The sequence below is a fragment of the Hemiscyllium ocellatum genome, chromosome 19 (assembly GCF_020745735.1).
Source record: "Hemiscyllium ocellatum isolate sHemOce1 chromosome 19, sHemOce1.pat.X.cur, whole genome shotgun sequence".
Lineage (NCBI taxonomy): Eukaryota > Metazoa > Chordata > Chondrichthyes > Orectolobiformes > Hemiscylliidae > Hemiscyllium > Hemiscyllium ocellatum.
The window spans coordinates 19,039,093-19,064,781 of NC_083419.1; the positions used below are offsets into that span (position 1 = coordinate 19,039,093).

Below are 25,689 nucleotides of genomic sequence, written 5' to 3' on the forward strand. Positions count from 1 at the left end.
GAGGGAAAGAAAGAGAAGAGACTATGTCAGCAAGAGTGAGCACAAGCCACAGAGAAATAAAGCTTGGATTTATACAACCCCCTTCAAAATTTCTCAGAGAAAGCTTTGCAACCAAAAATGTACTTTAGAAAAGCAATGGTTGAAATGCTATAAACAGCCAACCCCCATTGTTGGAGAAGTGCACTGACCTTCGTCAATGGAATCATTTTCTTCAAGGGTTACCAGTAGCCAGTTAAAAAATAACTGAACCTGGTCCAACACCTCCTCTGTTTGCACAGGCCTGTGAGAAAAATTGGAATGGTGCCAGTTGTTAAAAGAATAATGTACTGCAGATTTGAAGCAAAACAGTAAAACTGGGACAATGCATCACTGATGATGGAAAGAGACAGTACAAGTTACAGCCCACACTGCCCAATGGATTAGCCAATTAACCTGGCACTGTGTTACTGAGAGTTACTGAATAAGTCAAAATGTCAACACTGCACCATTGGGAGCCATGAATCGCGCTAATGACTTGTGCAAAACTTGCATTCTGTTATTAAAAACGACTCAGCGATGAGAGAATCTTCACAAAGCCTCACAGTCAGAAAGAAAAGCAGAAAATGCTGTATATAATCTGCAGCACCCACCTAGGAAAGAAAATGTTAACATTTCACATCAATGACCTTTTCTCAGGAAGTTTTCTGCTATTGGTTCAGATTTCCAGAGTTTGCAGTATTTTGCTTTTGCAATAAAGCAACCATTTGGCCCATTAAGCTTGTGGCAGCTCTGTTAAACAGAGATCTTCAATTTAATTCCACAACCAGCTTTTTTTCTCCCCCTGTAACACTGCAAATTCATCATCCTGATATACAGGACCCAACTTCCCATGGAATGTCATTCCGCTATTTTCTTTTTGGAGATAAAGTCCAAAACTTAGCAATCCTCCGCGAAAAAAAATCTTTCTCACTTCTCATTCTCCCAATTATTTTAAATCCATGATGCCTGGCTACCAACTCAAGTGCTAGAAAAATTAAAACAAGCAGGTTAGGGACAAGAATGCAGCCTATCAAGCCTGCTCTACCATTTAACACTATCATTAACTGAAAATTTTAAATGCCTTTTATCCAACTATCCTCATAATCCTTTACTCTGGTAGTAGTCAGAAATCTATCAGTCTTTACTTTAAGTATACTCAAAGACTGAGCTACCAAACACCTCTGGCAAAGATAATTTCAAATATTCACAACTAAGGAAATAAGACTCTTCATCTTAGTTCTAAATGGCCTCCCCCATCCTCTCTCAACTTGAGCCCAACCAGGGGAAACATTTTACCTGCATTTACCGTGATACCTGGACTTCAGGAGTTAAATTTGAGGAAAGATTATACAAATTAGGCCTATCTTCTCTCAAAAAGAGTTCAAGGGATGATCTAATCGAAGTCCAGGAAAAGACAAGATAGAAAATATGCACTATTTCACTGATTGAGTATTCTAGAACTAGGGGGTATAGTCTGAGAATTAGAGCCAGACTGTTCACGAGAGATGTTAGGAAGCATTTCTACACACAAAGGGCGTTAGATGCTTGGAACTCTCTTCCACAAACAGCAGACGACGCAAGTTCAGTTGTTAATTTTAAATCTGAGATAGATAATGCTTTGTTTCAAATATTAAAGGATTAGGGCTAAAGGCAGGTATATGGAGTTCGGCTACAGATCAGCCATGATCTCACTGAAAGGTGGAACAGGATCGAGGGGCTAAACGTTTCTTATGCTCCTGTCTAGCCCTTTAAGCATTTTGTAGATTTCAATGAGGTTACCTCATTCTTTGAAACTGTAGAGAATACAGACCACCCTTTAGATTAGATTAGATTACTTAGTGTGGAAACAGGCCCTTCGGCCTAACAAGTCCACACCGAACCGCCGAAGCACAACCCACCCATACCCCTACATATACCCCTTACCTAACACTACGGGCAATTTAGCATAGTCAATTCATCTGACCCGCACATCTTTGGACTGTGGGAGGAAACCGGAGCACCTGGAGGAAACCCACGCAGACACGGGGAGAACGTGCAAATTCCACACAGTCAGTCGCCTGAGTCGGGAATTGAACCCAGGTCTCTGGCGCTGTGAGGCAGCAGTGCAAACCACTGTGCCACCGTGCTGCCCTTTGTCCAATCTCTCTTCATAGAACAGTCCTGGCCATCCCAATAATAAGTTGGGGAATTCCCTCAATCTCAATAATCTCCTCCCAAGGTAGGCAGGCCAAATCTGTACACGGTCCTCCAGATGCTGTCCAACCGAAATGAAGCAAGCATTTACATCTGTATTAATATCCTCTTACCATGATGGCACTAACATTCCATTAGCCTTCCTAATAAGCTGCTGTACCCACGCCTTTAGTGACTTATTGACAGGGAGAGTTCCTTTGCACTTTTACACTTTCCAATCTCTCATCATTTAAGAGCTGCTTAAATGTTAAGAGGGCAACATGTGCAAATGTACAAAGAGACCTTAGTACAACTGTCAATAAATCACCAAAGGCTAACTTGCACTTGGTGCAAGCCTATTTACTCGATCAGACCTCATCACTGCTTCGAGCACCTCTAATAAATCTCCTGAGTTTCCTTTTCTCCAGGGAGAATAATCCCACCTTCATAATCCATGACTCAACTTCCTCAACCTTAATATTATCCTTGTAAACCTCCTCAGCACTCTCTTCAAGGTTTTGAAATCTTTGTTAAATTGTGGTGTTTGGAAGCAGACACAGTGCTCCAGGCAGGTTCGAAGCAGCGATTTGCAAACGTCTGGTATGATGTGCTTGCTATCGTATTGAGTGTTGCTATTTACAAAGCCAAGGGTCCCCTTGGTATTCTTAGCTGCCTTCTCAACTTGCCCTACAATTATCAAGGATTTATAAATATACACTTCAGATCTCCCACTCCTGTAACCCTCTCCTTTTAAAATAGTGTCGTTTGAGTCAAAAGTTGGAGATGTCATAATCTGCTGGATTAAAGACAAAGTCAGCCTCTGATCAGTCAGGTATCGCACTCTAGATGACAGACAGCGATCGATGTTGTTAATGAGATAGTGAGGTATGAAAGCAGACGCAAATCCTTTCCTTGCTAATTGATTTATTCACAGAATGCAGCATCATGTAAGCTGGCTTTCTCCTCACTAACGCTCAGTGCCCAGCTGTCGCTCTTTACAAAGTTGTCTGTTGGAACACTTTATTTGCAGCTGGTAGATTTTACCCATGGGGGTACAGTGTGATCAGCTCTCCCGGGCAGGAGGTCACAAATGTCTCCCTGGCGGAGATGGCCTTGACATTTGCTTTACCGGATCAGGTGGAAACCTCCTGGGTGATGCATTCCAAGTTTTTGATGAGGAAGGAGATGACGACACACCTGGATGAACAGCCAATGTTCATGTTGGGATTGACCCCCTTCAGCACTTTCCTATAACCCTCCTCCCTGTTCTGCTTCTTACTTTCAGTCTACTTGTTAGTTATTGCTTTCTTTGGTCCTTTTCTCAGGCTCATTGTTTCAAGCCTTAAAGGTGAATGTGAATTTTGTGATCTTGGGATTCTAAACTACACCTGAGACTGGAAGCTAAATCCAGTACTTAAGCCTATTCAACCAGTTTTCATCTGTGCTCAAGTTATTCAATCTATGATCTATGTTCCTACAATTCTGATCTGAAATAAACACGCCATTAAGATCCTAATCCTATGTACCTGTGCAACAGACATAGCGTTCTTGCGACACAGTGGTAATGTCCCTAACTCTAAGCCAAAAGGCCTGGATTTAACTCCCACCTGATCTAGACACGTCACAGAGTCATAGAATTGTACATCATGGAAGCAGGCCCTTAGTTCAACTCATCTATGCCGACCAGATATCAGAAATTAATCTAGTCCCATTTGCCAACACTTGACCTATATCCGGTGCAGAGGAGATGACCTGGGGTGTGCAGTGAGAGAAGGACTCACTGAAATCCTTGTAGAGGGAGGAAGAGAGCTTCTTCAAGGAAGGCATCCTTGCAAGAGGATTCGCAGTAAGTTAAAATCTTCGAGGAGAAAGTGAAGACTGCAGATGCTGGAGATCAGGCCTGAAAATGTGTTGCTGGAAAAGCGCAGCAGGTCAGGCAGCATCCAACGAGCAGGAGAATCGACGTTTCAGGCATGAGTCCTTCTTCAGGAATGAGGAAGTATACCAAGTAGGCTAAGATAAAAGGTAGGGAGGAGGGACTTGGGGGAGGGGCGTTGGAAATGCGATAGGTGGAAGGAGGTTAAAGTGAGGGTGAAAGGCCGGAGTGGAAGTGGGGGGGGGGGGGGTGAAGAGTTGGAGAGGTCAGGAAGATGATTGCAGGTTAGGAAGGTGGTGCTGAGTTCAAGGGTTGGGACTGAGACAAGGTGGGGTGAGGGGAAATGAGGAAACTGGAGAAATCTGAGTTCATCCCTTGTGGTTGGAGGGTTCCTAGGCGGAAGATGAGGCGCTTTTCCTCCAGCCGTCGTGTTGCTATGGTCTGGCGATGGAGGAGTCCAAGGACCTGCATGTCCTTGGTGGAGTGGGAGGGGAAGTTGAAGTATTGAGCCACAGGGTGGTTGGGTTGGTTGGTCCGGGTGTCCCAAAGGTGTTCTCTGAAGCGTTCCGCAAGTAGGCGGCCTGTCTCCCCAATATAGAGGAGGCCACATCGGGTGCAGCGGATGCAATAAATGATGTGTGTGGAGGTGCAGGTGAATTTGTGGCGGATATGGAAGGATCCCTTGGGGCCTTGGAGGGAAGTAAGGGGGGGGGAGGTGTGTGCGCAAGTTTTGCATTTCTTGCGGTTGCAGGGGAAGGTGCCGGGAGTGGAGGTTGGGTTGGTGGGGGGTGTGGACCTGACGAGGGAGTCACAGAGGAAGTGGTCTCTCCGCCCTGACCCCCACTCTGGCCTATCACCCTCACCTTAACCTCCTTCCACCTATCGCATTTCCAATGCCCCTCCCCCAAGTCCCTCCTCCCAACCTTTTATCTTAGCCTGCTTGGCACACTCTCCTCATTCCTGAAGAAGGGCTCATACCCGAAACGTCGATTCTCCTGCTCCTTGGATGCTGCCTGACCTGCTGCGCTTTTCCAGCAACACATTTTCAGCTCTGATCTCCAGCATCTGCAGTCCAATTAAAAACATCTAACAGCTATGGATTGTATGGTGTCTCCACTTGACAATATCTAACTAATGACAGCAATACTAACTGGGCTGTCAAAGGAGTGCATGAAGGTTAAATGCAATAACATCCATTCTTTGTGTCAAAACCAAATATTTTTCTCACCTGACATGGGGAAGAATGACGAGAGCAGCCCAACTATGTGCAAGATCCAATCTCTCTCCAGCTTCAGGTATGTGGAGCAATGAAAGGATGAAGTCTAACACCAAAGCAACCGGCCCACCATTCTCCACTCCACTCGAATTGCTTTCATCAATAAAACAAGAAGTAGAAAATGCTTGTTGAAAATTTTTCATCAGCAGATAGAACAAGAATAAATGTGCAACAACGCCCAGCATCCTGACATTTACCAATTTCAAAATTACACTTTCGATCAATTACTTATTGCACTGAATTTGTTGAAAAACTAGTCTGCGCTGATGCTTTTACTTCACATGAGCCACTATAGACAATTTAGCATTGCCAGCCCGCCTAACCTACACATCGTTGGACTGTGGGAAGAAACCAGAGAGCCCGGAGAAAACCCACACAGATGTAGGGAGAACGTGTAAACTCCACACAGACAGTCACCTATGGCTGGAATCGAACCCAGATCCCTTGTGCTTTAAGACAGTAGTGCTAACCACTGAACCACCATGTCACCCATCCTAAAGTAAAAATGCCTGAACTTTTTATGTGGTTTCTCCCTTCCTGATGTGCCTTTTTCACACATGGACAGCATATTTTTGATGGCAGTCTTGGACAAGGTATAGGAACTGAAGTAGGCCATCTGGCCAAACAGATTAGTTCCACCATTCGACACGTTCATGGCTAATCTGCTAATCCTCAACTCCGTTGTCCTGCCGTGACTCCATAACCCTAGATCCCTTACTGATTAAAAATCTATTTCAATCTTGAAGATACTTAATGACCCAGCCTCGAAAGCCCCTTATAGATGATTCATTAACTAATAGGAAAATCCCTGACTCATCCCGTTTCGATAAGGTATGTCACCATGAGTTATGCAATCACTCTACTCACACTTGCACCGGCCCAGCAAAGTGAAGAGGATACTTTTCAAATGCCATTGATCCGACAGTCGGAGGCTCAGCTTTGACCAGAATCAGTTGCACCAAAATTCCCAGAGTTTCTTCCCGAGCAGATAGATCAAGTGCAAACTGTTCCTCCACATACTGCAGCAAGTTTGGCAGAAACAGCTATAAACAACAATAAACACGTTTATTGAAAGACAAGTTTATTCTCATGGCATCCTAGTTTCAGGATCGACTTATTCCAAGTACATGAGACTAATTTTCATTGAAGCTTAAAAAAAACTTTAAAGACCACTTCTTCCCATTTTCTTTTCATTGGACAAAATACGACTGTGCACAGAAGTCAATGATGATTGTTTCTGCATCCTGCCTCTTTAGCACTGTCACCAATGCCACAGTGAGTAAATTGCCAGAAATGCTCCTAATTTGCCAGAGTAACATTTATCAGATTACATCATGGTGAATGCTTACAGCATCCTCCAGTACATTAACTCAAGCTGGTCAGAGGGGTTTCCCCACCATCCCAAGGCAATTCAATCACAACTTCCTTTGCAGCTATTTAAAATCAAGTATGTTGGAAAATTAACACCAAAACATGTACTATCTCATTCGCAACCTCTTCAGACACTAGGTTGAACCTGGGGACTTGTCAGCCTGTAGTTCCATCAGGTTACTCAGCAACGCTTTCCCAGTAATTTTAAATTCATTAAGTTTCTGTACTTTCTTAGCTGTTTATTCTATTTGTAAAGTGTTTTCTTTGGGGACAGAGAAATAATGGTATTGAATCCCTATCAAATATTTTGACACCACTCAAGATAAAGGAGAACAGCCATTACTTCCACTTGTTTCACTAAGTACAAATTCCCATCATCAAACAAATGCCATTTTTCATAGAACCCTCTACTGCAGAGGGGCCAAATGGCCTCCTTCTGTACCACAGCACTTCTGGGATTCAGCAACATTGACGTCCAGTGGCTTCAATTGTGAAAGAGTCTGGTGTATCAAAGAGCATCCAGAGTGCCTGGGTTTTCAGAGTACCTTTTGCACATTTTACCATGCAAGTTATCTGCATCTCAGAATGAATGTCAAATTTTTGCAGGCGTCTGTTTCTGGGTGAGTGTAGCAATACAGACCTCACCATGTTAGATTCACTATCAGTAATCCTGTCTAATGAGTGTAAATGGGACAGATTTCTGGCTTTGTATTTGGAATCAGCAATTCACTTCTGAAATAAAATATTAAACCTCTCCACAGCACAAGTGCATTTCAAGCTTACCTGTTCAAACTGGCACATGTTAAATATCTTTTCAGAGAACTCCAGAATTAATTTTCTCTCAAACCCACAGCTGTAAATCTGAAACAGAAAATCTCTTTTCTTTTAATAAGCTTTTGACAAGGTGCGCAAATGCCCCATATCTTCAGTAGATTAGATTAGATTGCTTACAGTGTGGAAGCAGGCCCTTCGGCCCAACAAGTCCACACCGACCCACCAAAGCGCAAGCCCACCCATACCCCCACATTTACCCCTTACCTAACACTATGGGCAATTTAGCATGGTCAATTCACCTGACCCACACATCTTTGGACTGTGGGAGGAAACTGGAGCACCCGGAGGAAACCCACGCAGACACGGGGAGAACGTGCAAACTCCACACAGTCAGTCACCTGAGTCGGGAATTGAACCCGGGTCTCTGGCGCTGTGAGGCAGCAGTGCTAACCACTGTGCCACCGTGCCGCCCAAATAGTAATCGGCTTTCACCATCATTGCTGTATAACATAGACAATTGGTGCACTTTCAGCATTCCAAACCTAAGAGGATTGGACTGTCAGAAGAATTATAAAGTAGCCAAGACAGGAAACTGAATATATGAATCAAGAGACACAATTCAGAAGCTGTTAAAGATAGCAAACACACATTGGCAGAATGCTTCAAGGTGTGAAGCAGCACTTGTCTGGCATTGACTGCAGGATTGGGACCATGTCTGGACACACTTTAGCAAAGATGCAAGAACTAAGATAGGGTGTGAAAACAAAGGTTTATCGAAACAATTCCAAGAAAGAACAATTTCAGTTTGGGGAGAATGGATAATGGAGGAGCAGGGACAATACCCTTCAAGTTGAGAAGGTTGATATGCTCAAAATTGTTGTAGCTTTGCAAATAAAGATAAAACGATTTCATTGACAGAAGGATTGATAGCCAGAAAATACAGAGAAAAGGCAAATGGCAAAAATAAAACAGAGACTACATGAAGAAATTCCTTTCTAACAAAAAACTCCTTCTTAACAGTGGATTGTTGCAATCTGGAATGCTCTGCCTGGGTGTGGTGGAACCAGATTCTACAGTAATTTTCAATTTTAAATACCTCAAACAGTAAAATCGGTATGGAAAAAAGGGGAAACATTAAGAAAGTAGAATTAATCAACTCTCTCTCAAAAAGCCAACACAGATACAATGGGCCAAATGGTCTCCTGCTAATTTCAGCATTCTTAATGAGATGTCGTGGATGTAGGGCAAGTGGAGGACAGACACCCAATTACATAAACATTTTTTTTTAAGATGAATGGGCATAGACATACATGTAATTGTGATAACCTAGCATTGTTTTTTGATCGCAAAACCAAGAGAAACTTACTGAATAGAGAGATGTCTTGTTGTAGCTTACATTCATCAGGACAAATACAAGAAAGTAATAAATATTGTGAAATTTGACAATGAAAAAAAAGAGTATTAACAGTCCACTCCAACTGACTGAGGAATGTCCACTGTTAGATGGAATTCTGCACATGCGCAGTATTTTGCTGAACAATCCTGGCTGTGTTAATCGCGACACTCATTTAAAGATATTTGAGCTTGTCATATGCCTTATTTACAATAGCTGGAAGTGGTACATTCGTATGCAATGGGCATTTCTTCACAAACCAAAGGAATTTATTCAGGCCTGTACCTTTATCGACTTACTGCTGGCTTCAGGAGTCAATAATGCCTCATTGCTTCCCGATTCCTGATGAAGGGCTTATGCCCGAAACGTCGAATTTCCTATTCCTTGGATGCTGCCTGACCTGCTGTGCTTTAACCAGCAACACATTTTCACTGTGATCTCCAGCATCTGCAGACCTCATTTTTTACCCGAAGATTTTAACCTACTGCGAATCCTCTTACAAGGATGCCTTCCTTGAAGAAGCTCTCTTCCTCCCAATTCCTGATGAAGGGCTTATGCCCGAAACGTCGAATTTCCTATTCCTTGGATGCTGCCTGACCTGCTGTGCTTTAACCAGCAACACATTTTCAGCTCATTGCTTCCTCAGCCAGCATCAATTTGTCAAGCAATCATCACCCTTTTCTTCTACAGCGATCATTAGAAATTTGGTACAGGTAGACAACCTTTTATCAGAAATCCCAAAATCCAAAAAGCTCCAAAATTTGAAGGTTTTCTCATGTAGTTTTTTTCTCATTAACAAGGTTGTTTGGCATACAAACAGTTAACCCAATTCCACACCCAGTCGATGCATGTTACTCAGATGTGGTGTAGGGGGGCGTGGCAGAGCACTGACAGGCCTCAATTCTGTCTCAGGGCCCATAGTACTCACTGTGCATCTGCTGTTCAACAAAAATTTTTTAAATTTCACCATCAAACCGTCACTTATTCCGAAATTCAAAAACTTTCAAATTCCGAAAACCAGTTGGTCTCAAGTGTTTCAGATAAAGGATTGTGTACCTGTATTTGTGTTTGTCCTGATGACTTCAAGATGAAAAGCTTCAACATCAGTCTCACTTTTCAGCAAGACATTGTATTACCTCGATTTATGACACAAGAAAAACAAAGTTGCACAATCAATGCAGAATCCTGAGGTGACTAAACATTTGGAAAGCACATAACGATCTTTAAAACTAGAAATCCCTCCACAGGTACAAGCATGATAACAACAGCACATTGTCAGTATATTGTACAGCAAAAAAAAAATGCATCAATTACCTTCCTAGAAGCTTCTCCAATCAGTGCTTTTGGCAGAGTAATATTCTGAGCCTTCAGGAGGGTGGAGAATACCTCAAGAAGAGCCTCACAGCAGGATGTGGTCATCTGTGAAGCCTGCAGCATCTGGATCAAGGTCTAAAGGAAGAAGCATATTGGGCTGAGAGGGTAATTAGAACAGTACGTCTGGTTTCAGTGTGTGGTGAGTGAAATCACCTTCAATACATTGTTTGTAGACATGGTAGTAACTGTACAGAAATGGAAGTACTGACTTGTGATCAGACAATTTGCATTAACTGGGAGTTCACTGTGCTCCTCTTATTGGGTTTTGAGGTACATGTTTGTAATATTTGCCCTCATAAATAAAAGTATATTAAAATCCTGGATTCACCAGCTGACAGTTCTGGACCAGAATATGTGGGATTACTCTCCTTACAGTGGATGGAAATTACAGGAGATTTAAGAAAGATATTCAGAATTCCAGCAGGTTTTGATAGAACAGGAAGGGAAAAACATCCCGACTGGCGAACTGGTCTGTAACCAAGACCAGGTAATGAAGCTCATTTAAAGAGTCAGTGTAGACACAATGGGCCACACAATCCTCTCTGCATTGTAACACTTTGGGTAACTCTATAAAAAGTCATTTTAACGTAAACTGCAAAAGAATGAAGGAAGGAGAAATGTTTTTTTCACAGGTAATGATGATCTTGATCACAGTACCTGCAGGAAACCGATTGCACGGTGTTTTCTAAAGTGAAATTTGGATATGTGCTTGAAAAGGACTAATCTGAAAACTTATGGGGAAATGGCTAGCATATGTAGCTAACTGGATAGCAGATACAGACACAATGGACTGAATGGCAACCTTTCTGTCCTATAAAAGTCTGCGACACTATGATCCCAGGACTCACCTCACAAAGCTCGACTGGATGAGTAACCTTTGACCCCTGTCCACTTTCCACCATCACCAGGTATATCTGCAGTATCCTCTGGATTTGATCAGAGCCTTGCTGCCTGTCCCCGCAGTTTAGTTGGTCGCAGAGCCCCAGGACACATCTCTACCAATGAAAAAAAAAGCTAATTTTTTGCTCTTTACTTAGATGAAACATTCTTACAATGGGACAGACACACATTCCCAAAAGGAACATAATCTATCCCCTGTCAGTCACTGGACCCTGCAGCTATTGTCTCTTGTCACTTACAAAAATAAATCACACTCGGTATTATACTTCCTAAACATAAAAACATATATCATCAAAAACAGGGACTACCAGTAGTCTGCATGACTGAATTATGCTCTCAGAACTTATCAATTTTAACACAACACAATCAATGGGTCTAATTCTGGTTGCGCTGTCCATCAAACTATGGTGCCACATCACTCTATGTAGGGACCTTCACAATCTCAGAATGTCCCAAAGTGCTGTAGAGTCAACGTAGTGTGTCTCTGAAATGCTGTCACTGTTGTAATCTAGGAAATGATATAGGTCCAACAAACAGCACAAGAGAAAGTCTAGATTATCAGCTTTTGAGATGTTGACCGAAGGATAAATAATATTGATCATGACATAAAGAAAAATTCTAACAGGATGTGGCCAGAACTGGAGAGTTTGAGTTAAGAGGAGAGGCTGATTGGTTGAGACTTTTTTCACTGGAGCGCAGGAGGATGCAGGGTAACATTATGGAGGTTTATAAAATCATGAGGGGCATAGTTAAGATGAAACACAAAGGTAATTTTCCTGGGATGGGAGAGTTCAAAACTAGGAGGCATATTTTTATGGTGAGAGGGGAAAGATTTAAATGGGACCTGAGGGACAACTTTTTCATTCAGAAGGTGGTATGTACGGGGAGTGGACTGCCAGTAAAAGTGGACGATGCAGGTAAGGTTACAACATTTAAAAGACATTTGGACAGATACATGAATAGGACAGGTTCAGAGGGACATGGGCCAAGTTCAAGCAAATGGGATTAGTCTAGTTTGGGAAACTTGGGTGGCATGGACAAATTGGACCGAAGGGTCGGTTTCCGTGCTGTATGATTTTATCGGAGAAAGTGAGGACTGCAGATGCTGGATATCAGAGCTGAAAATGTGTTGCTGAAAGACGCAGTAGATCAGGCAGCATCCAAGGAGCAGGAGAATTGACGTTTCGGGCATGAGCCTAAAGAAGGGCTCATGCCCGAAACGTCGATTCTCCTGCTCCTTGGATGCTGCATGACCTGCTGTGCCTTTCCAGCAACACATTTTCAGCCGTGTATGATTCTATAACCCTGTTGGGTTTTCTTCACAGGATCTTTATATCCACCCAAGACGGCAGGGAGATCCTCAGTTAATCGATTTGATTTGGTTTCCTCTGATGAAGAGGATTGAGTACAAGAGGTCAGAATCAGGTCCATTTGAAAGATGGCACTTCTAACAGTTGAGCATTATCTCAGTACTGCCAGTGTGAACTGAGTGCTGGAGTCTCTGAAGTGGGATGTACAGCCACATCTGTACAGCAGAGATAGGTACCAACACCAGCAATAAGAAATATCTCCTTGACACAGGAGTCAGAATAACTGCAATTAGTGTAAAAAATGAGGTCTGCAGATGCTGGAGATCACAGCTGCAAATGTGTTGCTGGTCAAAGCACAGCAGGCCAGGCAGCATCTCAGGAATAGAGAATTCGACGTTTCGAGCATAAGCCCTTCATCAGGAATAAGAGAGAGAGAGCCAAGCAGGCTAAGATAAAAGGTAGGGAGGAGGGACTAGGGGGAGGGGCGATGGAGGTGGGATAGGTGGAAGGAGGTCAAGGTGAGGGTGATAGGCCGGAGTGGGGTGGGGGCGGAGAGGTCAGGAAGAGGATTGCAGGTTAGGACGAGTCTGTTTGAGAACATGGCTGCGATGCCTGACTAATCTTGATAATCATACGCAGAAAAGAAAGCAAAAATGAAGTCAGGCATATCACTGTGATTCTGACTCTCTGTCTGAAGCGTCTGACATTCTTAAAGAGACACTACACTAAATTACATAGGAAGAGAGAAGGTCATGAAGTACCCAGGCCTGTTTCACCAGCTAGTGCATGGGAGCCTGCATGTGAACACCATTTACCAGGCTTACTGCCATAAAACTAAATTCCATGCCCGATTATATCAATCTCAGTTTTGAGACTCCTAAATTAAGTTTCAGCCTCAACAACTCTTTTATGGAAAGGGAGTTCTCGATTTCTACTCTCCTCTCTGTGCGAAGGGTTTTCTAACACCTTGAATGACTTGGCTGTCACTGAATATTCTGTTCTCTTGTCCTCAACGCCCCCCCGCCCCCACCCCATCAGAAGAAATAGTTTCAAACCCATCAATGTTTCTAAACATCATTAGCTCTTCAACAAGGTTGCTCCTTCATTGTCTATATACAACGGAATGTACACCTTAGTCTGTGATGCCTGCCTTCAGAATGTAATTCTTTAAACCCTTGGCTCTTTGTCGTCCATGTTAAACAACACATCATGCAAGCTGCCACAGGTAATGCCAGAGAGATCGGTCAGATCTTTCAATACCAATCAACTTACTTGTAAGCAGCTCCAGACTAAATCGAAATGTTCCCTGTCAACGTAGGATGCAAATGACTTGGCCATGTGGTGAACAGCTTGCCCAACCTTATCCCATGGTAACACTGCCTCTAACTCTGTGACAGGTCCCAGTTTTTGTAAGACAGCGGGAAAGATCTATAAAACAGGAAATAAAACTTTATAAATCTCAACAACAAATCATTATATTCTGTTTTGTAAATCATCAGTCTCCATTGTGAAGGCACGCTGCACAATCAGCTGCTAAGATTCGACACAATACAAGCATTCAACCTTGACCACTATATGTTTTTTATTCATAGGTGCATAGTCCATTCATAGATGTGGTCATCGCTGGCTGGGCTAGTGTGTATTGTTTGTCCCCATGGTAATGGCGACAGGTCTTCTTGAACAGCTGCAGTCCATGTGCTGGAGGGTAGACCCACAACACTATTAGGGACAGAGTTCCAGGATTTTGAACGACCAGCTATATATTTCAAAGTCTAGGTTCTGAACGACTTGGAGGGGAACTTGCAGGTGGTGGTGTTCCCATGTAACTGCTGTCCTTGTCCTCGGTGGAAGTGGTTGTGCATTTTCATGGTGTTGTCTACAGACATTTGGTGAATTTCTGAAGTGCATCTTGTAGATAGTATGCACTGCTGCTGCTGAGCGTCAGTGGTGGAGGGAGTGGATGTATTACCAACCAAGCAGCTGCTTTGTCCTGGAGGTTGTCAAGCTTTTTGATTGTTGTTGGAGCTACACTCATCCAGGCAAGTGAGGAGTATCCTATCACACTCCTGACGTGTGCCTTGTAGATGGTGGGCAGGTTTTGAGGAGTCTGGAGGGGAGTTACTTGTTGCAGGATTCCTAGTTTCTGACCTGCTCTTGTAGCCACTGCATTTACTTGGCTAGTCCAATTCAGGAGAAAGTGAGAACTGCAGATGCTGGAGATCAGAGCTGAAAAATGTGTTGCTGGAAAAGCGCAGGTCAGGCAGCATCAAAGGAGCAGGAGAATTGACATTTCGGGCATAAGCCCTTCTTCAGGCTTATGCCCGAAACATCAATTCTCCTGCTCCTTTGATGCTGCCTGACCTGCTGCGCTTTAGTCCAATTCAGCTTCCGGTCAATGGTAATCCAAGGCTGTTGATAGTGGGGATTTTTGTAACCACTACTGAATATCAAGAGACAATGATTAGATTCCTTTCTTGTTGGAGAAGCCTGGCATTTGTGTGGCACAAATGTTATTGTCCATCTTTTGTCCAAGTCTGGAAGTTGTCCAGGTCATCGTATGTTTAGACAAGGACTGCTTCAGCATTGTACAGTCATCAGTCAAAATTCGATCTTCTGACCCTTTTATGGAGGGAAGAACATGGATGAAGCAACTGAAAACAGATGGGCCTGGGACAGAACTGTCAGGAGGTTCTGCACAAGTTTACTGTATTATTGCCTGAATGTTGTCAGGGCCTATTGTGTTGGCAGTATTGTATACCTCCAACTGTTTCCTGATAACACATGAAGTGAATCGAATTGGCTGGAGACTGGTATCTGTGATGCTGGACAATTCTGGAGGAGGCGGAGGTGCTTGGTGCTGCTCCTGGCATGCCCCACTGTCCAAGTATTGATCCCCTGGCTTGATGGAAATGGAGCGTATACCAGCCCTAAGTTGCAGACAGTGTTCGAGTACAATTCTGCTGATGACCCACAGTGCCTCGTGGATGCCCAGTCTTGAGTTGTTAAGTCTACTTGAAAACTATTCAATTCAGCAGGGTGGTAGTGTCACACAACACAGGATATCTTCAATGTGAAGCCAAGATTTTGATACTGTCATGGACAGATATACCTGTAGATTGGTGAGGATGAGGTCAAGTATGTTTTTCCCACTTGTTGGTGCCCTCACCATCTGCTGCAGACCCAACAAGTAGCTATGTCCTTTAGGACCCAAACAGTTCAATCAGTAGTGCTGCTGCTGCTGCTGCTGAGCCACTCTTGATAAGGGACATTGAAATTCCACACCCAGAGTAATTTTTGCATTCTTGCTACTCTCAGTGTTTCCTACAGGTGTTGTTCAGCATGGAAGAGTACTGATTCATCTGCCAAGGGAGGACAACGTGGTAATCAGCAGGAGATTTCCTTGCCCATGCTTAACCTGAAACCACAAGTTTTCATGATGTCTTGAGTAAGTATTGAGGATTCCCAGGCAATTCTTTGTCAACTGTATACCACCTTGCCACCACCTCTGCTGGGTCTGTTCTGTTAGTGGGAAAGGACATAACCAGGGATGGTGGTAGTGGTTCTGGGACATTATCCATGAGGTACAATTCCGAGTTGTCTATGTCAAGCTGTTGCTTGATTCGGCTGTGAGACAGTTCTCTCAGATGTTAGTGAGGAGGATAGGATTGTTTATGCCATTGTCATTTCTGGTGCCTAGGTCAATACCAGGTCATCTGTCCAGTTTCATTCATTTTCATTCTAACAAGTGTTACAACTGAGTGGTCATTTCAGAGGGTAGTTTAGAGTCATTTACCTTGCTATGGGTCTAGAGTCCAGGTAGGCCAGGTAAGATAACAGATTTCCTTCCCTAAAGGACATGAGTGAACCAGATGGGGTTTTGCAGTGTTCAACAATGGCTTCATTTTGATCATCTCTTTTTTAACAAAAGATTTAAATTCCACCACCTATCACATTTAGATTCAAACCCTGATCCCCAAAAGATTACCAGCAACAGCACAACTATATCATCGCCTCTGCACACAGTGAGAGGCAGAAAGAGCACATACATATACTGCACTCAATTCAATTCAACTGAACAAAACAGGTGACAAGACATCCTCTGGCTCATTCCTCAGGGCATCATGACTAATCAGAGTCAAAGTTCGACAGTTAACCAGTCAGTCTTCACTTAACAAGTGCTTTCTCCATAGCAACACTTGCCAACGAATATCTACTCTCTAAAACACTGCTCTCTTTGACTCTGCTATTCCTTGCAAATGTCCTGGTGAGTGCAAGCCAACATTTTTGACAGAATGTGTCTTTTACCAACAATAGTCAAATGATTAAAATATTACTTTGGCTGCACATGAGTGCAAGGTATTTTGGACTCCTTTGCACACATCGAAAAGCAGCTGGCCCACTCCCTCGGCCTTCTCAGAGTGTTGCTCCAGGTCAGCAAACATGAAGTTGAAGAGGACATTGTGATCAGGAGCCTGCAAAGACACAGAAAACAATCACCAATGGGTACTTGAGGAAACAAAAAAAAAAGCCACATCAATGTAATTAAACTGAATCTGCAAAAAAGGACCCCCGGCACACGTTTTATCCTCAGCATGACAAGAAAACAGTTTACAAACAGCTTGAATTTACAACACAATTTTAACATTGCATAACATCCCAAGCAGGTTCACAGGAATGGTATCAGACACAAAGTGACAGAACCCGGGTGGAGATATTAGGACAGGTGACCAAAAGCTTGGTGAGAGAAAGCAGCATCTTAAAGGAGAGGCCATGAGATTTCAAAAGCTCAAAGCTCAGCTAGCTTATCTTTTATTCAGTTCCAAACTGTTATTTACATTAGCACACTGCATTCTGTGTGCATCCGCTCATACACTGAAAACAATGAACACTTAATTGAAGGGCCTCACTAACTGAAGACCTTAATCCCAAGAATGAATAATTTTAAAATAAACTCACCTTTCTCATTAAGAAAGCAAAACTTTCAGCTGCAAAACGTCTGATATGCTCCTTATTGTGGCCCAAAAGTGAACTATACAAACTACAAAAAAAAACAAGAAACACTTTAATAATAAGGATAAATTAAAAATTCAATGCAGTGAATTTCATAAAACACATCTGTCTGAAAGCAGGTATTTCCCAAAACATTTATTCTCCAACTAATACCAGAAAATAGAAGACCTGGTTACTTGCTTGTTTGCTGTTTGAGAGGTTTTGCTGCGCAAAGATCTCCTGATATGTTTCCCACCATCTGGGCAGCACGGTGGCTCAGTGGTTAGCACTGCTGCCTCACAGTGCCAGGGACCTGGGTTCGATTCCAGCCTTGGGTTACTGTCTGTGTGGAGTTTGCACATTTTTCCCGTGTCTGCGTGGGTTTCCTCTGGGTGTTCCGGTTTCCTCCCACAATCCAAAGATGCGCAGATCAGGTGAACTGGCCATGCTAAATTGCCCCTAGTGTTAAGTGCATTAGTCAGAGTGAAATGGGTCTGGGTGGGTTACTCTTCGGAGGGTCGGTGTGGACTGGTTGGGTCAAAGGGCCTGTTTCCACACTGTAAGGAATCTAATCTAATCATCTTACCAAGTATTTCATTAACTGTAGAACACTTTGGGACATCCTGAAAAGTATGTTTAATTTCAAGTTGGTTTTTTAATTAAGGCTGATAATAGTAAAAATGTAACACTCATGGTCAGGAAAAGTTATTGATTGTCTCAACAGAATCAGTTTATTAAATAGATTAAACAGGAAAAATAAGTTAGAAGACATTGACTGATACAAATTAACACAGAAAGATGTTGAAATGATACAGCTGTTCCTCTGTGTCTGCAAGGGTTCTGTCCCTGAGAACCCCACAAATTATCAAATTCGTGACTGTGGAGTTTGTTTAAAAATACGTTAAAAATTGTAGTACACGGTTTTTACTGTCACTTGTTTTTTGGAACAGATAGGCAAATTCACATTCATGATTTTGCAGGGTTACTGTACATTAATGGAAGGAATAAGATAGACAAAATAAACATTAAAATGCCGATTTACATAGAGATGTAGGAACAAAGATGAGGCAGGGGTTTAACATACATAAATCTTTGAAGGTGGTAGGACAAGTTGAGAAAGATGTTAGCTGAAAGAAATGTGGAATTTGTGGATTAACAATTGAAATAGAGGAAACCGGTATGCTAAAGTGGACAGAAGGACTAATAGGATGCTAAGAGCTAGTGCAGGCTGTAGGATTTGGGTATGTTCACCGAGCTGGGAAGTTGACTTGCAGACATTTCATCCTCTACATAGGTGACATTTCAAGTGCTTTGGAGCCTTCTGCAAAGGGCTGTTGTACTGTCTCTTCTGAAATGTATTTGGTTCTGTTCCTGCTGCTGGCAGCTGCTCGTCATAGTGGCCGGTATATTGGGTCTAGGTCAATGTGTTTGTTGATAGCGTCCGTGGATGAGTGCCATGCTTCTAGAAATTCTCTGGCTGTCCTCCACAGCTCAACATCCCAGCTCGGTGAACACACCCATAACTATGGCAACCGAGCTACAAATCTTTACGCAAACCTTGATTTTAATCTTGTTTTGTGCTGTAACTTCTGATCAGCACAATTTACAGATGTACTCAAACAACTATTTCCCCAGCTCAAAAGCAATTATTGCTGTTGATCAAGGAAGAAATTCCATCACCGCACTATTTAAAAATGGTCAGGTTCTTGGTGCAAAAGAACCTTCTATTTTAATTCTTTACTAATCCTTTATAAAACAGCATATCTACCTGAAAATATATTAGCACAAAATAGGAAGTGAATGTACATTGTCCCTACTTTCAATCTGTTTCAGGTAAAGCATGCAACTCCCACATAAAAATTAAGAAAACTTTCCAAGTAGAAGCTTAACAGCAGATTCTTAATGACTCAAACTTAAAAAAGTGACTGTGCACCTGTAAATGTCTGTTATGTCCTTGACCATAAGTCTCCAGAGGTATTTGTACAGGTAGGAGAGACAGGTGAAGATCCATTCCAACAGTTCTGTGTCCTGTGTGTTCAGCAAGGAGGTTATAATTATAAAGAACTCTCTGAAGTGTGGATAGAAGTCCCCCTGCAGATCTCTGGCCAGCTGTACCACGAGGCTGTAATTCACAAATCGCACAATGTCACTTTACACTTTGCTAACATAGCAAAGACAGAGCATTGCATTTCACAGAAACATGAACAAAATTTTGCAATGTGCCAAATAAAGAGATACGTGGCATCGTCAACGGACTACAGTTTTAAATACGTACAAAATATGATGGGGGGAAAAAAAAGAGGCATGTTGCTGAGCTTTTCATCTCTCAGTCATTAGGACAAATGCAAAAATGCCAAACTTCAACAGATCACAGCATCTTATCCCAGCAGCTGTTACTATTGGACAAATCAGATCTCAGGCTGAGACAGGGCTTGATAGATCATATGCTGATCTTAAAGGATTGCTCACTGAAGCAAGCACACAATTAGATTAGATTGGATTACCTTCGGCCCAACAAGTCCACCCGACCCTCCGAAGAGAAACCCACCCCCCCCCCCATATTTACCCCTGATGAATCCACCTAATACAATAGGCAACTTAGCATGGCCAATTCACTTATCCCGCATATCTTTGGACTGTGGGAGGAAACCAGAGCACCCGGAGGAAACCCACGCAGACATGGGGAGAATGTGCAAACTCCACACAGACAGTTGCACAAGGAATTGAACCCGGGCCCCTGGCGCTGTGAAACAGCAGTGCTAACCACTGAGCCACCATGCCGCCTGTATGCTGCAGGTTTTCTGTCTACAATAAGACAGAAGTTTAGGAACATCTTTATACAGCTGTGGATTAATTCGTTGACTGTTCCCCTTAACATAATCAACCTCTTCAAATCCTTACTCAAGTAAAGGTTGGTATGCCAGGCTGCTCCTGATTTGAAGATGACTTTTCAAGCTTTCTACCACCGTCTTCTGATGGTATACCAACTGATTAAAAGATTGGGTTTTTCCGTATACCTCTTTGTAAAAGTTAACTAGAAAGAGAAACACAGGTTAGAATCCAGTCAAGAATCAAGTTTCAACTGCGCAGTCTTTGATTCTTTACCATAGCCTTTCATTAGTTTGGCTGTCTCCACATTTCAAGGTTGTGAATACAAGCTCATTTTAGAAGTCGAGGAGATGGGGAGGATTTCCATCACAGTAATGTGGTGGCAATGTTAATGGATTAGACACCCAGAGGCCCAGTCTAATGTTCTGGGCACCTGGGCTCAAATCCCACCACAGCAACTGCTGGAATTTAACTTTAATAATTAAATCTGGAATTGAAAGCTCATCTCAGTAATGTTGGCTACAAAACTATCATTGATTACTGTAAACACCAATCTGGCCTTGCCTTTGAGGGATCTGCTGTCCTTACCCTGTCTGACTGGCCTGCGACTCCAGACTCTCAGCAATGAGTGGTAATCATGTTTGAAGAAGGGCAAACAAAAAAGGAAAAGGAGATGGGATAGTTAATACAGGAGTATTAACTCCTGTTAATAAAGGAGTAATTCAGTGCAATAGCGAGGAATGATAGTGGCTCAGAAAATCATGATATGGAATAAGAAACATCAAGGGGTAGAGGGTTGTTTATTGGTCCCCAAACAATACTGGAGATGTTAGGGAACACAATAAACAAGAAATCAGAGATGAATGTAATAAGAATACAACCGTAATCATGGATGACTTTAATTTACATTTAGATTGGACATAGCAAACCAGCAATGGTACTGTGGAGGAGGATTTCTTGGAGTGTTTATGTGATGGTTTTTTTTTAGACCAACACATTGAGAAATGAATCAGAGACAGACTATTCTAGACTGGGTACTGTGCAATGAGAAAGGATTCATTGAAAATCTTGCAGTATGAGATCCCTTGGGCGAGAATGATCATAACACAACAGAATTCTTCATTAGATGGAAAGTGAAGTAATCAAATCTGAAATCGTAAAAGGGAACAATGAGAGCGTGAGGGGCAAATTAGTGAGATGGATTGGGGAATCTTATTGAAGGGTTGACTATTGACAGGTAATGGTTCATATTTAAATAACGTGTGCATGAATTAGAACAGTTATTCATTCCTGTCTGCAGCATTCATAAAAGATGGCTAAACCATGGCTTGCAAAAGAAATTAGGAAGAATATTCAATCCAAGAGGAAACATATAAATTGCCAAAAAAAGAGAGCAGCAAGCCTGAAGATTGCAGCACTTCAGAGTTCAGCAAAAGAGGTCAAGAAAAGTTGTTCAACAGGGAGAAAATACAGTACACGAGTAAAATTCAGGAAATGTAGAATCTGACTGTAAAAAGCTTCTTTAAATATACGAAGAGTAAAAGATTAGAAAAGACAAGTGTAGCTCCCTTACAGACAGAACACAGGGAAATTATAATGCAACACAAACTTTGGTTCTGTCTTCACAAAAGGGGGACAAATAACTTCCCAGAAATGTAGGAGGACCAAGGGTTTGGTGAAAGGACAGAGTTGAAGGAAATCAGTAATGGGGAGGCAAAGGCCTGGTGCTATTGCTGGTCTGTTAATCCAGAGACTCCGATAATGTTCTGGGTACTTGGGTTTGAATCCCATCTCAACAGATGGTGGAATTTGAATTAAATAAAAACCTGGAATAAACATAATGATGGTGACTACAAATCCATTGTCGATTGTCATAAAGACCCATCAGGCTCACTAATGTTCTTTAGGGAGGGAAGCTGCCATTCTTACTTGGTCTAGTGACTCCAGACCCACAGCAATATGGTTGACTCTTAATTGCCCTCTGGCAATAAATGCCAGCTTAGCCAGTGATGCCCATATTCCATGACTGAATTTAAAAAGTGTCTAGTCCTGCTCTGACCTCAGCCTGCTCTTTACCCACAGCCCGGAAGGCTTATCTTTTTCATAACCATATCCACTCCTGAGCACATTATATCGTACTTTCCTAGGCTGTTGATCAATTAAACGTAAACTGGAGCAAATCCAATGCAAAATTTCTGTGACAAATTTTAATGAGCAACTGTGTAAATAAAGCCATACCAAAGTGATCCGTGCAGTTAAGATCTCTCCATTTCTCCAGGCCTTCATAAAAGTAGGTTTCAACTTCCTGAGAAAAGAAGTGCAGGTTTTGACTTGCACATGCAGAGCAATGAGTATGTGACCACGTGCACAAAAAACATACTGGAATCTCAATCCTAGTCACTGGAACTACTACAGGAACAATCCAACTGCAGACCTTCCAATTCTGGAGACAAGCTTTGAAAGTCCAGGTAATAGTGCGTTCTATGCTTATACCTCTCACTCACTTGGCTTGTTCTGTCTGACTCTGATTCTTTGCAAAGGATTGTTCAGCAGGTTAAATCACAGCCACTGGGAAAACAAATTAAATCGGTCACTGGAGACACATTTAGGATATCCACATGGATTCACACTTGCTCTGGAGATCTACAAATGTCAACCATAGCTCAGTTCAAAAGCATTCATGTCAACATTAGAAGCTTGAGAGTTCAAGTATCACTCCAAGCCACCCGCAATTAATCCAAGCTGGCACTTACAATGCATGCTGTCGGAGTACCATACTCAAATACAATGCGAAACTGAGACTGCATTTGAACTCCAAGATAGATGCAAAAAATCTCATGACACTACTCAAAAGAACAGCTGGAAGAGCTCTTCCCAGATTCCTGATCTCCAATTAACCCACAATCAAAAATCCTTAAAGCACTGCTATATGTGGGAGTTTGCTACTCAGAAATTACCTGCCGCATTTTCATACTTTACAATTGTAGCTGCATGTAACAAACCAAAAAAAAATCAACTGCTTTGTGGCATTTCAGTAACATAAAAGTTGCTACGCAGGTGTAAGTTCCATTTCAGTTACAATGCATTAGCATTTAGTCACATTGCTTCACTGCGAATCAAGAAAGTAAAAATTCATCTCACTAATGCTTATAAGAATTTATTTACAGGACACCATTTAAAGAATACCTTACTTTTACAATGTGCTACTAGCTACTTTAACCTTAGGCATTTAGAAAAAGAAAAAAAAAAGCCATCATACAAGAATAGGATTTATATTAAAATAACACCACGCAGATCACAGCAATTACACACTAAGGAGGCCATTCTGCCCATCAATTCAATGCTAATGTTACAGCTGATCCCATTTCTCCTTTATTTCTCCTTAAAATCTAAGTCCAAGGCTTCAAGCTTTGCCTCAACTGCTTCTTGCAGCTAAAACAATTCAGAATAATATTTGATGGGAAATAATTATAAAACCCTTTCTCTTTTCGAGAAATATTCCAACTATTGCAGCACTTAAGGCAGACAGAATTTAAAACATACTGAGTATCAAAAGCTTTATGCTTGTGTTATCAGGTTCTCTTTACCTCAGCATAGCTCCCAGTTCTATCAATCCGATGGATTATATCAATATTCACATTCGCTAACCGTTCCGAGAAGGTGAGAAACTGTAAATAGAGGAAGATTAATTTTATTAATCACAAACACACATCATCTAAATCAATCCTACACACAAAAGCACAAAAAGACCCTTTTTCTGACTTAGGTAATAAATGGTTGAAAGAACTCATTTTGTTTTTGCCAGTTATCAACATCTCCCATTACAATTTCAATCAACATGCTAATTTATTTCAAAGTTATCAAACAAAAGAATGAAAGTTCCCTAACAAGATTTGGTTCATTTGTACACCATCTAGTAAAATCCCTGTGGCCATAAGTATATCAGTTTGCCAACCAGCAGCAATGCTCGCTTAACTGTGGGATGCATCCAGCTGGAGACAGCGTGTTGCAGAGATTGCACATCAATACTGCTTGACAGCATGGAGATAGGTTGAGTGTGTTTGCAAACATTTATAAAATTGACATGGTAGTTTTTTCTAATTTCAGAATAAATCCATGTGATGTGCATTTCGAAGATTTAACAAACTCCAAAGCCAAACAGGCTACAATCCTCTTCAGGAGTTCAACTCTACTCAACTGTTAGCTTAGACCTGACTCCACATTCAGGCTGCATTTGACAATGTGAAATAGAACTCATTTTATAACAGCCCCCATATATGCTGAATAAATACATTATTAAAGATGATGGGCTTTGGCTTATTTTGGTTTGTCAGATTGTCACGTGTTGCAAACCGTGTTTCCTAAACAACCTAGCTTAATCAGGTTATATTACTTCCCCCAATCAAACGTTACTGCTATTCCTGTGAGAAATTGGTATATCATGGGGCATCCACACGAGGCAAGGAGCCACAAAGACTTTTACAGTCCAGTCAGCCCACATCTGTGGCAATTCTTCACTGGAGCAATCCAACCCGAATGTCTTCTTCCGGTTTATTTGACCGTGGCAAAAGTTTATCGAAATTACTCTGAGAAGATGCAAGAGGTTCTTGCGTCTAAGTCGCCCTGTGGTTTAAATCCTCGCTGTACAGTCCAGTCCCGGAGTGAGAGAGAGAGAGATGGGTGAGGGTGTGGATTAGAAAGGGGATCGTCTTGGAGTGAGTGATCTGGGAGATGGGGAGGGGGAGGAAGATTCTGGGGGGGATGGTTTGGAGGGAGATTACCCGATGGGGTAAGGAGGTTGGAGCTGGGAGGGGGAAATCGAGACGCATTCCTCCCCCGGGCAGACGGCGCTGACACGGGTTCCGAGGAGCCCAGGCCCCCCTCAACCTGCGCCGCTCACCCGGAACGTGTTCTGAGTCCGGTGCCGGGTGGGTTTGTTCTTCATTGTGAGAGAGGTGGAGGGACACGGCCTCTACCACAGTCAGTGGGCGGACAGAGATTCCCTTCACTGGGACTGCACGCGTCTCCGACTCCTGGGCGCCGCCATTTTCACCGTGGGATTGTGGGATGCAACAGCCCTCGACCAATCAGGGGCCACGTTCTCACGGCGCGCACGCTTGCGCAGCACCCCCTGCTCTCGCCCCGCCCCTGCTCTCGCCCCGCCCCTTTCACCCAACAGCCCTTCCCCCTTTCACCACACACCCCACTCGCCCCGCCCCTATTCGCCCCCAAAGTCTGGGCAAACCATTCGGCCCTTCACACCTGCTTCCCCATTCAACAAAGTCAGGGCCTCAGCTCTGCCTTTCCGTTTGCTCTCTGTATCCCTCCATTCTCTTCGACACCATAAAGGAAATCATTGCCACAGAAGACAGTGGAGGCCAAGTCATTGAGTATATTTAAGACTGAC

The 25,689-nt window shown here is 42.6% G+C and overlaps 1 protein-coding gene across 1 annotated transcript in view; it reads right to left on the minus strand.

Annotated features, from left to right (window-relative positions):
• Positions 1 to 25,324, minus strand: part of utp20 (UTP20 small subunit processome component) — a 113,472-nt gene extending 88,148 nt beyond the window's left edge. The window contains exons 1-14 of the mRNA XM_060839730.1: positions 25,183 to 25,324; positions 23,870 to 23,950; positions 22,521 to 22,587; positions 20,355 to 20,487; positions 19,387 to 19,575; positions 17,421 to 17,502; positions 16,799 to 16,936; positions 13,737 to 13,892; positions 11,103 to 11,249; positions 10,195 to 10,329; positions 7,497 to 7,574; positions 6,210 to 6,385; positions 5,295 to 5,435; positions 189 to 280 (exon numbers count right to left, since the gene is read on the minus strand). Coding sequence (XP_060695713.1) covers positions 189 to 280; positions 5,295 to 5,435; positions 6,210 to 6,385; positions 7,497 to 7,574; positions 10,195 to 10,329; positions 11,103 to 11,249; positions 13,737 to 13,892; positions 16,799 to 16,936; positions 17,421 to 17,502; positions 19,387 to 19,575; positions 20,355 to 20,487; positions 22,521 to 22,587; positions 23,870 to 23,950; positions 25,183 to 25,227 — 1,660 coding nt within the window. The 5' untranslated portion in view covers positions 25,228 to 25,324. The remainder of the gene's footprint in view (positions 1 to 188; positions 281 to 5,294; positions 5,436 to 6,209; positions 6,386 to 7,496; positions 7,575 to 10,194; positions 10,330 to 11,102; positions 11,250 to 13,736; positions 13,893 to 16,798; positions 16,937 to 17,420; positions 17,503 to 19,386; positions 19,576 to 20,354; positions 20,488 to 22,520; positions 22,588 to 23,869; positions 23,951 to 25,182) is intronic.
• Between the last annotated feature and the right edge of the window lie 365 nt (positions 25,325 to 25,689).